This window comes from Leucoraja erinacea, chromosome 23, assembly GCF_028641065.1.
Source record: "Leucoraja erinacea ecotype New England chromosome 23, Leri_hhj_1, whole genome shotgun sequence".
NCBI lineage: Eukaryota > Metazoa > Chordata > Chondrichthyes > Rajiformes > Rajidae > Leucoraja > Leucoraja erinaceus.
In genome coordinates, this window is record NC_073399.1 from 19488819 (window position 1) to 19501118 (window position 12300).

Sequence of the window (12300 nt, forward strand, 5' to 3'; positions counted from 1 at the left end):
AGGGAGCCAGTGGAGAGAGGCCAGGATCGGGATGATGTGGTCCCTTTTTCGGGTGCCCGTCAGGAGTCTCGCTGCGGCGTTTTGGACCAGTTACAGGCGGGACAGGGAAGATTGGCTGATGCCAGTGTAAAGGGAGTTGCAGTAATCTAGGCGGGAGGAGATGAATGTGTGGGTGATCTTTTTCAGGTCATCAAACTGGAGGAATTTTTTTATTTTAGCTATCATCCGAAGCTGAAAGAAGCTAGCTTTTACCACGGCATTGACTTGTTTGTCAAATTTCAGTGCTGAGTCAAATATCACGCCACGGTTTTTGACGTGAGGTTTGAGTAGTGGGGTAAGGCTTCCAAGGCTGCCTGCTATCATTTTGATTGAGTCCGAGGGGGCGAGAAGGATGACCTCAGACTTACTCTCGTTTAGTTGGAGGAAGTTCTGGGCCATCCAACACTTTATATCCTCGAGGCAATGGGTAAGGTTAAACAGATTTGATTGGTTTCTGGGCTTCAGGGGGAGATAGAGTTGGGTATCATCTGCGTAGCAATGGAAGGAAATGCCGTGCCTTTCAATGACTTGGCCTAAGGGGAGCATATACAGGGAGAAGAGAATGGGGCCAAGGATGGAACCTTGTGGAACCCCATAGCAGAGATTAGCTGGGGAGGAGAATGAGTTGCCTATGTTAGTCGAGAAACTCCTACCTTTGACGTAGGAGAGGAACCAGCTCAGGGCAGTGCCATCAATACCAACCCCATACCGGAGACGGTCAATTAGGATGGTGTGGTCGACAGTATCAAATGCTGCACTGAGGTCAAGAAGGAGCAGAATTGCACAGTCGCCGGAGTCAATGGTGAGCAGTAGGTCATTGTGTACCTTCAACAAGGCAGACTCTGCTATGGTGAGCCCTGAAACCTGATTGGAAAGTTTCCAGAATAGTGTTTTGATGAAGGTAAGGTATAAGTTGACTTAAAATTACCTTTTCAAGGGCTTTTGAGAGGAAAGGCAGTTTAGAAATGGGCCTGTAGTTGCTTGGCAAGGTGGGGTCGAGGTTAGGTATTTTCAGGAGTGGTTGGACCATTAACCCCTCTTTGTTCTTAAAGTGGAATACCCCAATAGCTGTTTGCCAGTCAATCTAACAACAATAGGAGAGAAATACTTGGAGAAGAATTAAAGATAAGATTAAAGGTATTTTTGAAAGTGAGGAACAAAGCAAAAATTGTTTGTTTCTTTAAAAAACTGTTTGAAAAGGCATTGTTTTGGGAAGAACATTCATTATGGCATTGGGGCATGGAGTGTGAGCTGCTAAATGTATTTGTACTAAATCTATGCTGTGGTCACTGGGGCTATCTTGTAATGTGAATTGAACTAGATTCACATCCAGAGGGGAAACTTTCTTTCTACAGGACTCCGTTCATCATCTTCAAAGGAGGGATGCCCCGGGCTAGCTATGGTGACCGGCACTGTGTTTCTGTTTTACACGGCTCCAAACAGATTGCATTTGATTTTACCTCTCGAGTCATTGATTTCTTTGTGGTTGATGAAGGTGGATCAGAATCAGGTAAGTGCTGTTACCTGTCTATCTCTTTGTACGGATGAAGAAGTTGCTTGACCTCCTAATTGGTCCATAATATGATCAACTTGTACATCAGCTTGTCCTGGTATTTTCTGCTAAAGCTCCTTTGCTGTGAATGGATGAAGTATGTAAAGCATCCATTCCTCTGAATGCCCTAGCAATCTATAAAAATGTAGAAATATCAGAAATGGGGCCATTATCTTCATGTTTGCCCAGCCGCTCACTTAGATCATGGCTGTTTGACACTTCAACATAACTTTCCTGCTCTAACTGCACCTCCCTTGATTCTCTTCCTATCCAAAGAGGTATTGATTTTTTCTTGAATGTACTCCGTCGCTGAGCTTCCACAGCTCTATTGAGCTTCTCAAAGATCCACCAATCTTTGGGTGAAGAAACATCTGATCCATTATTTTGAGACTGACCCCAGTTGCAGTCAGGGATCATATCATCCCTCTATCCACCGTCCATCCCTGAATGAATTTTGCATGTTCCAATGAGGTGGAGCATGTAAACCTACAGACGACTACAAAAGTTGTTTGAAGGTAAATTAATACAGGAAATGTTGAAACACTCAGCGGGCCAGGTAGTGTCTGAGGACTGAGGGACAGTTTAATGCTTCGGGTTCAGGACGAAGCAGAATTGCTGAGCTTTGGTTTGAGCCCAGGATTCGATCATTACTTGGCCGTGGCCTGCAAAATATTTCTGCGATGTACCCCATCTCATCCCATGTCATTTTGTTAGGTTGGCACCCCATTTTTAGTTATACCAGTTATAAATGAGGCTCGCACCAGGGTCTCTTCCATACCCCGCAACACTGCTCTCTCTCCCCATCCCCGCACTCGCAACAAGGGCCGAGTCCCCCTAGTCCTCACCTTTCACCCCACCAGCCGTCACATACAAAAAGTAATCCTCCGTCAGTTTCGCCACCTCCAACGTGACCCCACCACTCGCCACATCTTCCCATCTCCCCCCATATCTGCCTTCCGCAAAGACCGCTCCCTCCATAACTCCCTTGTCAATTCTTCCCTTCCCTCTCGGTCCACCCCCTCCCCGGGCACTTTCCCTTGCAACCGCAAGAGATGCAACACTTGTCCCTTTACCTCCCCCCTCGACTCCGTTCAAGGACCCAAGCAATCGTTCCAGGTGCGACAGAGGTTTACCTGCATCTCTTCCAACCTCATCTATTGCGTCCGCTGCTCTAGATGTCAGCAGATCTATATCGGTGAGACCAAGCGGAGGTTGGGCGATCGTTTCGCCGAACACCTCCGCTCGGTCCGCAATAACCAAGCTGACCTCCCGGTGGCTCAGCACTTCAACTCCCCCTCCCACTCCGTCTCCGACCTCTCTGTCCTGGGTCTCCTCCATGGCCACAGCGAGCAGCACCGGAAATTGGAGGAACAGCACCTCATATTCCGTTTGGGGAGTCTGCACCCCGGGGGCATGAACATCGAATTCTCCCAATTTTGTTAGTCCTTGCTGTCTCCTCCCCTTCCTCAGCCCCCCTGCTGTCTCCTCCCATCCCCCAGCCTTCGGGCTACTCCTCCTTTTCCCTTTCTTGTCCCCACCCACCCCCGCCCCCGATCAGTCTGAAGAAGGGTTTTGGCCTGAAACGTTGCCTATTTCCTTCGCTCCATAGATGCTGCTGCACCCGCTGAGTTTCTCCAGCTTTTTTGTGTAACCTTTAGTTATACCAGGTTTTGCCCCCCAGGGGCCATAGTCATACAGCATAGAAATGACTCTTTGGTCTAACTTGCAACCAAGATCCCACAGTTACACTAGTTGCCCGCTTTTTGGCCCAGATCCCTCTAAACCTTTCTCATCGATGTACCTGTCCGAATGGTTTTTCAATGTTGTTATAGTACTTGTTATAGCCTGCTTAACCTCTCCCTATAGTTCTGGCCCTTGGGTTTTGGCAACACCCGTGTAAATCTTTTCAGTTTAACAACATCCTTCCTATAGCATGATGACAAAACTGAACCCTCTACACCCGCCTCGCCAACATCTTGTACAACCAAAACATTACGCTCCAACCTCCATACTGAATTCCCTGATTGTTGAAGGCCAATGCAGCAAAAGCCTTCCTGCCCATCATTTCTCCCTGTGATGCCACTTTCAGAGAATTTTGTGCCTACGTTGCTGATCGCTGCTCTGCAACACTCCCCATGGCCCTGCCATTCACAGGTTTTGCCCTCTTTTGATATTCCAAAATGCAATACCTCGCATTTATCTGTATTAAACCATGAATCATTTCTCAGCCCATTTGCCCAACTGGTCAAAATCTTTGCCATCTACAATATCACCCATTTTAGTATCATCTGCAAACTTGCTATTCATACCTTTACATTCTTAACCAAATCATCGATAGAAGTTACAAACAGCACCAATCCCTGAAGCACACCATTAGTCTCAGGCCTCCACTCCAAGAAACAACCTTCCATCATCACCGCTGCTCCTTTCTATAGCAATTCTCTATCCAGTTGCAAAGCTCTCCCTGAATGTCATGTGATGAAACCTTATCAAATGCTTTGCTGAAATCCATATAGGCAACATCTACTGCTTTGCCCTCATCAACCTTTGTGTTTTTTCTTTAAAAAAAACCTCAATCGGATTCATATGACACAAGTGTGTCCTTCTCGCTCCCTCTGAAGCAGTCAAATAGATTCCCAAGTTGATGGTAATGGTTACTGAGGAAATCTCATGCCAAGAGTTACTTAGTGATGTCTTACATTTGTTGCTGCCTTGGATGGTCCACAGTTCCTTGATCTCTTTTAAGTTTCTCCCCTTCAGCATAATTATAGTGTTACTTATCTCTAGCAATAGTTTCCAATTCCCAGACAGATCACGAGATGAACCAGCTGTGGGATCCTTTCTAGGGCTTGGTATCTTTCTTTGTTCATTGTGCTTTTATTTATCACAAGCGGGCAAGGCGGCAAAGTTAATTCTCCTGAATAGTCTTTGTGTGGTTAATTAAAGAAAGCGATTTCTCAAGAGTAGGTAAATTTTTGCACTATCAATGTGTGCTTAAAAATTGCTATTAGCAATTGTTCATGTGAAACCAAATAGTTTTAAAGCTCAATTTTACCCCCTTGGTCAAACCGACTTGTGGTTTAATTGAATTAATTTATCTTTAAATGTAGTGCGTTTGAATGTTCAGGTTGAAATCTGAGTTTTTGAAAATCTTAAATTATCTGATTGTGCCAAAATTGCTCTCCTTGTAATACTGGAATAATTGATTTAATTAACAAAGTGAATAGGTGAAGGATGGTACTGAAATAACCCACTAAGATGCTGTAGTTGCAAGCCTCGGGGCCACTGAGAATGCTCTCTGTGTTCTGACTTCATTCCAAATGCAGGCGTTAATTATCCCTACAATTCAGTCATTGATACTTTGAATTGGAAGGTGTGGTTTGATGAACCTTTGCCCAAATGTTCCCAGAATTAATGTCCAACTTTCCCTAAGCTGTGTTTACAGAATTGGCTGGTAGTGATTTTAACTCTTTAGTTGCTGTGTCCAATGGTGTTAACTTATGTACATGTGGAGGGTGGTGATGTTTCCTTTGGGCCCACTGCTCTTATTAATGTTGTGAGGACATGCTGCATTCTTTGAAATCCCCATTTTGTTTTTCCTAGATTGCGATGACCCAAGTGCTCTGGTGGTTCTAGCAGAGGAGGAACTGGTAGCCATTGACTTGAAGACTCCTTCATGGCCAGTTATCCAATCCCCATACCTGATACCTCTCCACTGTTCGGCTATCACCTGCTCCCACCATGTCTCCAACATCCCCATTAAACTATGGGAGAGAATCATCGCTGCAGGCAGCAAGCAGATGACCCACTACTCCAGCAAGGTACCTTGTACTTTACCCTTTGGGCACTAGAGGAAAGGGGGTTTGTAAGAAAGAGGAGGGACTGATAACTTGTGCCTTAAGAAAGGACAGCTCTTCCATGGTCATTTAGCTGAATCTTCCTGCTGAAGATGCACAATACATCCTTTGGTCTTTGCAGATAAAGAGGCGGAACAAACTAAGATCGTGCATTGGAATTGGCTAAGTAGAGAATGTTATCGAAGTTCTTAAAATTAAACCATAGTATAGGTGAGGCAGAAAACCAGAGGCTCTCATAGTTGTTGGAGAGGAAGGGACCAAAATCCTTGGGCAAAAAATTAGGATCAACTAGTGCAGTAGAGTCGGGATGTAATTGAAACGGATGACAAATGTTTGAATAACCTCTGGTTAATAACCTATGTTTTGCAGCTCAATATTCTGAAGTGCTTTGTAGAGTCTGACCCTGTAACTTACCTCACTGCATTACAGGTGGAGGGAATGTAGCATAATATTTCTATGGATGTTACATTTATAAAGTTTACTGCTCATCCACATCTGTACACAGGCAGGGCTCATATTCCCTTTATAATTAACACTGGTTCAGTGCAAAGGTTTGGATTAAATTTTCAATAATCCAAGTTGGAGTGGCTGTGTGAAGATCTGGGATTATTGAGAAGCCGCAGAGCATTTGCCTGTGGAAGAGATTGTGGAAAGGGGCTTGTGCTGTGGGGTTTGGTGTCTGGCAGTAGAACAAATGGGCCAGAGAAGATGAAGATTGTGGAAGGGATGAGAAGGAGTTGCGTGTGGCCCTGATGCGTGTGGGGATGGTACGTGAGACCAGGGTTTAATGCTAATTTAGGATGGTGCTGGGGGTATTGTGGAGGTGAAATGGTTGGTTTGGTGGTCCCAGGTTTATGTAGGATCAAACTCTATGTTCATGGAATTAATTTGCTGGACATATCTAAAGGGAGGTATGTGTTCTGCTTCTCTTACTTTCTCCCTCACACCAACTCTCCAACATGCCCACTGTTTGCCATCTTACACCACAGGCATCAGTCCCTGGAAATCTGGGCAAAGAGCCCTCTGCTGGTCAGGGGATCACGGCAGGCACTGAAATTGTTTGTTCTCTAATTTTCATGTGTGAGTCGAATAATTGAATGATTGAATGATTGCTACTAGTTTCTGTTTGAAGTGACTGGTAACGTTGTTCCCACAGCCATGGCCTATCGATGGTGGCTACAGCACTGCTCCTGAACCTTTACAAAGAGACCTCCTCCTCACAGGGTAAGGACTGGCTATCAAGTGTCTTCAGCAGGATTGAGCCATGCTGTGTGTCTGTGCCCAGGTCTCTTTTGCTGAAGTTCCCTGTCTAGTGAATTATTTGGAAGCTCAGTTACTGGCATAGAGAGACGTGGCAGGGCAGATTCTGCCCACCAAGTTCATGCCAGCCATCAAACGCCCATCCTACCATTCATCCTTTCCATATCACCATCTACCATCCACACATATTCCACCACTCAGCTACACCCTCGGGACAATTTACTGTGACCAATTAACCTACTAACCCACATGTCTTTGGAATTTGGGAGGAAACCCACACGGTCACGGAGAATGTACAGACTCCACACTGATGGCATAGGAGGGCAGGATTGAACCTGAAGATTTTGGGTGAGGGAATAATGAGAGTGGATGGACTTCTGTAGCTATTTCCATAAGATCATTCACATTCTACAGGAGCAGGCATGTCCGCCCATAACACAGCACCTTGTGTAAAAGGCAGCAGCCCCAACCAACATTATTCTCTACTATATTGCAGAGCTGGGCTGAGCTCCAAGTAATGAGGAGCCAGTGCATTGACCAGGACCTGACATTTTCACCAGGCTGTTTGTATTCTCTTAATAATATAGTGAACTAGACCAAGTGCAGACCGTTGGGTCTGTTCCCCCAACCTGCGGTTGTGGGGGGGGGGGGGCGGCATGCAGTGTCACACACACTAACTGTCCCCCCCCCCCCCCCCCCCCCCCACCGACACACGCTAATTACCCCCCTTGATATATTAATATTATTAATTTGCTCCTTTTACCCCATAACCACCCTATCTACTGATGCATGCCCCCCAACTTGCAGTCACATCTAGAGAGGGGGGGGCGGGGATACAGAGAGAAGGGGCAGAGACAGGCAGAGACAGAGAGAGTGGGGCAAGAGGCAGAGGGGATGGAGGGGAGGAGAAGATGGAGGGTGGGTCAGTGGGGGGGAAGGTGGGGAGAGAGGGGAGAGGAGAGAGTGGAGGGGAGAAAGTGGAGGGGAGAGAGAGTGCCTTTTTACTTCAAACCAACCCTTTTTACTTCAAACCAACCATGTTTTCATTTTCAAACCACATTAAGGGCACTCACAGTTGAGTAGACATGTGTTCAGTGTTATTCAGAGCTCAGAGAGACGTGACCTCCATCTTGCAGAGACTGATTGAGGCACACCACTTCCTGGTTTTATAGTCCCTTCCCCTCCCTCCAGCAGGGGCAGCAGAGAGAATGGTGAATTTTTTAAAAATTCATATTTCTCTGATTTTTCATCGATGGGAAAATTCCTCTGGTCCAGGAAGGCAGATGTGGGCTCTGAGCGACGTGGCCAAAAATGACGGCCTGGGTGGCTGCGTTCTCTCGGAAATCGCAGCACAGTGGGCCAAAAGCGGTCAAGATCAGACTTTTAGTAATATAGATGTGCAAAACCAAACTCGAAGAACCTCTAAGCTTTTTATTATTATTGAGTGAAAGAAAAAAAAATGAGTGTTCTCCCAAACTCGTATGTCACATGGTGATAGTGTGTCTGAGCACCTGTCGCTTTTGCCGAGAAAATAGATTTAGTTGCTAAGTAGTCTCCGACCTGCTGTGTGTTATTTTTCCTATGGGCATGAAACATACTTTAGATTGGCGCCTTGACTCTAGAATATTTTGGAAGAGGGCTATGTTCAGACATTCCTGTCTGTCGGCAGTCCAGGGTAAGGCATGAATGTCACAACTCTTGAACTGATGGTTAATATGTTTATACCTAGCTGGTAATTATTATTATATTGTCCCCCCAAGGCAATGTTACAGTTCCCAGTAATCAAAACCCACAGAACAGATTGGGATGGATTTCCCTCTATGATTATCAGGTCCTATATCACAGCTTATGTTGTCACTTGCTCCTCTGTAGACATGAAGATGGAACAATCCGTTTCTGGGATGCATCAGGAGTGTGTCTGAAGCCTCTGTATAAACTCAGCACAGTCAATGTATTTGTCACGGACGCCGATCACAACGACAACCTAAATCAATCTGCGGAGGATGAGTGGCCACCCCTGAGGAAGGTACATGGCTGTGCGTTAGCGTTGAAATGTGGAGTATCTGTAAGTAAGGTCAACAGCAACGGTTTTTGATGTTCTGTTAGTTATTCTGCAAATCAGTCATTGTCCATCAGTGAAATCCAGGTGGGATTCGGGAAAAGCACAGGCCTGCACATTGAAACAGCCGCAAGAAGCTGGATGGCATATGTCGGGAGTTTGGGTAGTATAGTTTTGCCATCCTGTTTGTTTTGGATGCACAAACCAAATATGAAGTGGTGGCCAAATCTTTCCTAGTTTAATCAGTGTTCCTCAATCGCACCATCCTCATTTAGTCTCAATGTGGGAATTATGCAAAGTTGAAGCACCATTCTGACTGCTGTTTAGCATGGATTGCATTCTGCTCACATTCGTGCATTTGGGCACTGATTCAAGTTCCCAATTATCGTGCACCAGTTCTATGATGTTAAACTAATTACTGCCTTATCCCTCAGCAAAGACATAGGCATCCTTTGGCATTGCTTCAGAAGTGATCAACACCAATACAGATTATCTATTCATTTGTAGTGGAGCAGTGAGACAGCAAAAGGAGATGTGGACTCACAATTCCAATGACTGGAATGCTGTTTGATCGTGTTTGCACGTTCTCGCTACAACCGCACTGGTTTCCCCCCAGGTACTTTGGTTTCTCCCCACACCTCAAAGGGATGCTGATTGTAGGTTAATTGACGTCTATAGGTTATCCCCTATGCCTGCAGGATGAAAGTTCATGGGCATGAAAGAGGTGATTTAGAGGGAATTTTTTGGTAATGGGATTGCTCTGACAGCTGGCAGGTACTCTGGGCTGAATGAGTGCATTTGTGGGAACTTCTGGTGTGTAAATCTGCTGCTGGGCATGGTGCTGCTGTGGTGGAGCATCACTGAGTGTATTTGTGGATGTTCCTGAGGCCTCTGTGTCCTCAACTAGTTGAGAGGTCTCTGACCCATGACTGCTTGACGAGGGGAAGCTTATGGGATGTTGCTGAGGTTCTTGTGTCCCTTCGGGGGCACACAAGTGCCAGGCTTGAACAATGGAGGAGAAGCATCATCTCAGGTTATCCACCCATCCTGTCAAGCACCACATGTCCCACCTGTGGCAAAATCTGCAGGTATCACGTCGGCTTTATCAGACAGTGGAAGTCATCCTAGATCCTGACAGACCACCTAAGGAGCAGCAAACTGGTATGTTGCTTCTGTTTATGCTGGTCTCCTGACACATGGTCTCGGGGTTGTCAATGCTTGAGATGCCCAAGTTGCTGCTGCTCAATTTTGACAAAATTCCGAAGGGTCAATGGGAATGTTGCACTTGTTCCAGAGAGGCTTCGAGGGCAACCTTGGGTTGTTTCCTTTGTCCACATATTCTCGTTACTCTGGCTGGGCTCAAATGGATCGGTCCACTTTGGGACTAAGTGTTTAGCATGCGAGCAACATGATATGGTTGATATCTCTGTGTTTTGAGTTGCTTACCTGATCTCAGGTGTATATGGAAGGGCTGGCATCACTGTGACCTAAACATTGGGCCAGGTTTGAGGTTATGATGAATACAAAATGTCTCCCCCCGCGTTAGTATTAGTGTTTCAGACAATAAGGCACCCAAGGGTAGCTGTGCTGATGTTGGGCCACTCCCGGTCTGGGGGGATTTTCATGTTCTTTGCAGTAGAGATGATCAGATGTCTTGTTTGTTCTTACAGGTTGGCTGCTTTGATCCATACAGTGATGATCCCAGATTGGGGATCCAGAAGATTCACCTGTGCAAGTACAGCAGCCATTTGGCGGTAGCTGGCACCGCAGGACAAGTGAGTGCTGATTGATTTTTGTATCTCCAACCTTGTTTGAGTAGAATATTTGAAAACTTCTCCAGTGAATCCACTGAGAAATGATAGTTGGAAATCGCCTGTAAATTGTGATTCTGCCAGGGACCCTCCTGTGTGAAATACATGGCAACATTGCTGGAGACGCCAACTGATAATTGCTACATGATAATTATCTTGACAATTAGTGATGTGGTAAATTTTCAAAAATTGTAATAACTCCAAAATTGCTATATATTAAACGGGGAATTCAGCTGATTTCCTGATACTTCCTAATTTTCCTCTGCCCCACTACTTGAGTCTGGACTTGGTAGTTAAATTATATTGGGAAACAGACAATTGAGTTGAACAATAGTTTACTCGTAGAGCAGCAGACAAGCACTTGCTGCCTCCCATGACACAATCCATTACTGGCATGAATTGATCTGGCAAGATTAGCAACTTGCATTAAATTCAAAACTTGATGCCCTCTCTCTTCTGGGCGGGTACTGGGTTCATGCTCCAGTCTAGCCCAAAATCCTTGTTTGCACAGACTCTTTTAGTTCATTCCTCCCTGCAGCTCCGTGCTTGCATATCCACTGTGAAACTTGGATGATGCCTATTGTTATCAAACTTTGTGCCTTTATCTGCGCATTCAAAATTTGCAATGAGACGATTCTCTCCTATTTCAGATCCCTTTATTCATGTTTAATTAAATCCCTAGAAACGTATTTTACTACTGATTTTCCTGTCTATTTCTATCTTTCTCTTTTAGCCTTAAGATGATTCCCAATAGCCTTACCTCTGTTATGACTGTTATTTGTGGTTATCTGCATGAAGCTACTATCTTTACTTTAATTGTTTGTACTTCATCATCCACCGGTGTGAACACAGTCTGACCTTGGCACTGGTTCTGCTTCGTCCTGCCACATCTCTTACTACTGTATTTAATTAGTTCCTGGCCTGCTTGATAACAAAGTTCACAAAGGTGGCTTATCCAAGTTCCTAAACTGAAGCCCCTCTTGCTCCAAGCCTTCAGTATGTCAACTCCTGTACCATGCAGAGATGTAGCAAGTATCTCCCAGTATCTGTTTATGCAGTTTCAGTTCAGGATGTTGTTGTGGAAGTGGCTTTTTCCTGTGCCAATAATGACCTTGATTTCCTCTGGCAGGTTTTGGTCATGGAGTTGAACGATGAGGCTGTTGATCAGACGGTGGTCTGCACTCTCGTTGACATTTTGCAGGATCAGGACACGTTCAAGTGGAAAGGTCACGAGCGATTGAATCCACATGAAGACTTGGTTCACTTTCCAGCTGGCTTCCAGCCCTTTGCACTGGTGCAGTGTCAGCCCCCCGCTGTTGTCACTTCACTTGCCCTGCATACGGAATGGAAGCTGGTGACTTTTGGCACGAGCCATGGCTTTGGCCTTTATGACTATCAGCAAAAACGTTCTGTCATGGTCAGGTCAGTTCAAGAAATGGTATTGCTGTAGTTTTGTTATAGGTACGTGTGCGAGAATACATGGCTAATTTCTGGGATAATTTCTGCCCTATCATGGGCAGCCAAACAAATTGCATCTGTATCCTTTGGAGTTAAGAACAATGAGTGGTGATATTATTGAAATATATACGATCCTAAGAGGGCATAATAGGGTAGATATTGAAATGTCTGCACAAATGGAGCATCAGAAATGAGGGGTCACAGTTTGGGGCGGCACTGTGGTGCAGCAGGGAAGTTGCTGCCTTAGTGCCAGAGACCCGGGTT

General features: G+C 45.4%; 1 protein-coding gene across 2 annotated transcripts in view; it reads left to right on the plus strand.

Annotated features, from left to right (window-relative positions):
* Nucleotides 1–12300, plus strand: part of llgl2 (LLGL scribble cell polarity complex component 2) — an 85262-nt gene that overhangs the window by 56433 nt on the left and 16529 nt on the right. For both annotated transcript variants that reach the window (XM_055654027.1, XM_055654028.1), the window contains exons 10-15: nucleotides 1395–1549; nucleotides 5195–5412; nucleotides 6605–6672; nucleotides 8581–8734; nucleotides 10438–10542; nucleotides 11708–12000. In XM_055654027.1, the coding sequence (XP_055510002.1) occupies nucleotides 1395–1549; nucleotides 5195–5412; nucleotides 6605–6672; nucleotides 8581–8734; nucleotides 10438–10542; nucleotides 11708–12000 (993 nt within the window). The remainder of the gene's footprint in view (nucleotides 1–1394; nucleotides 1550–5194; nucleotides 5413–6604; nucleotides 6673–8580; nucleotides 8735–10437; nucleotides 10543–11707; nucleotides 12001–12300) is intronic.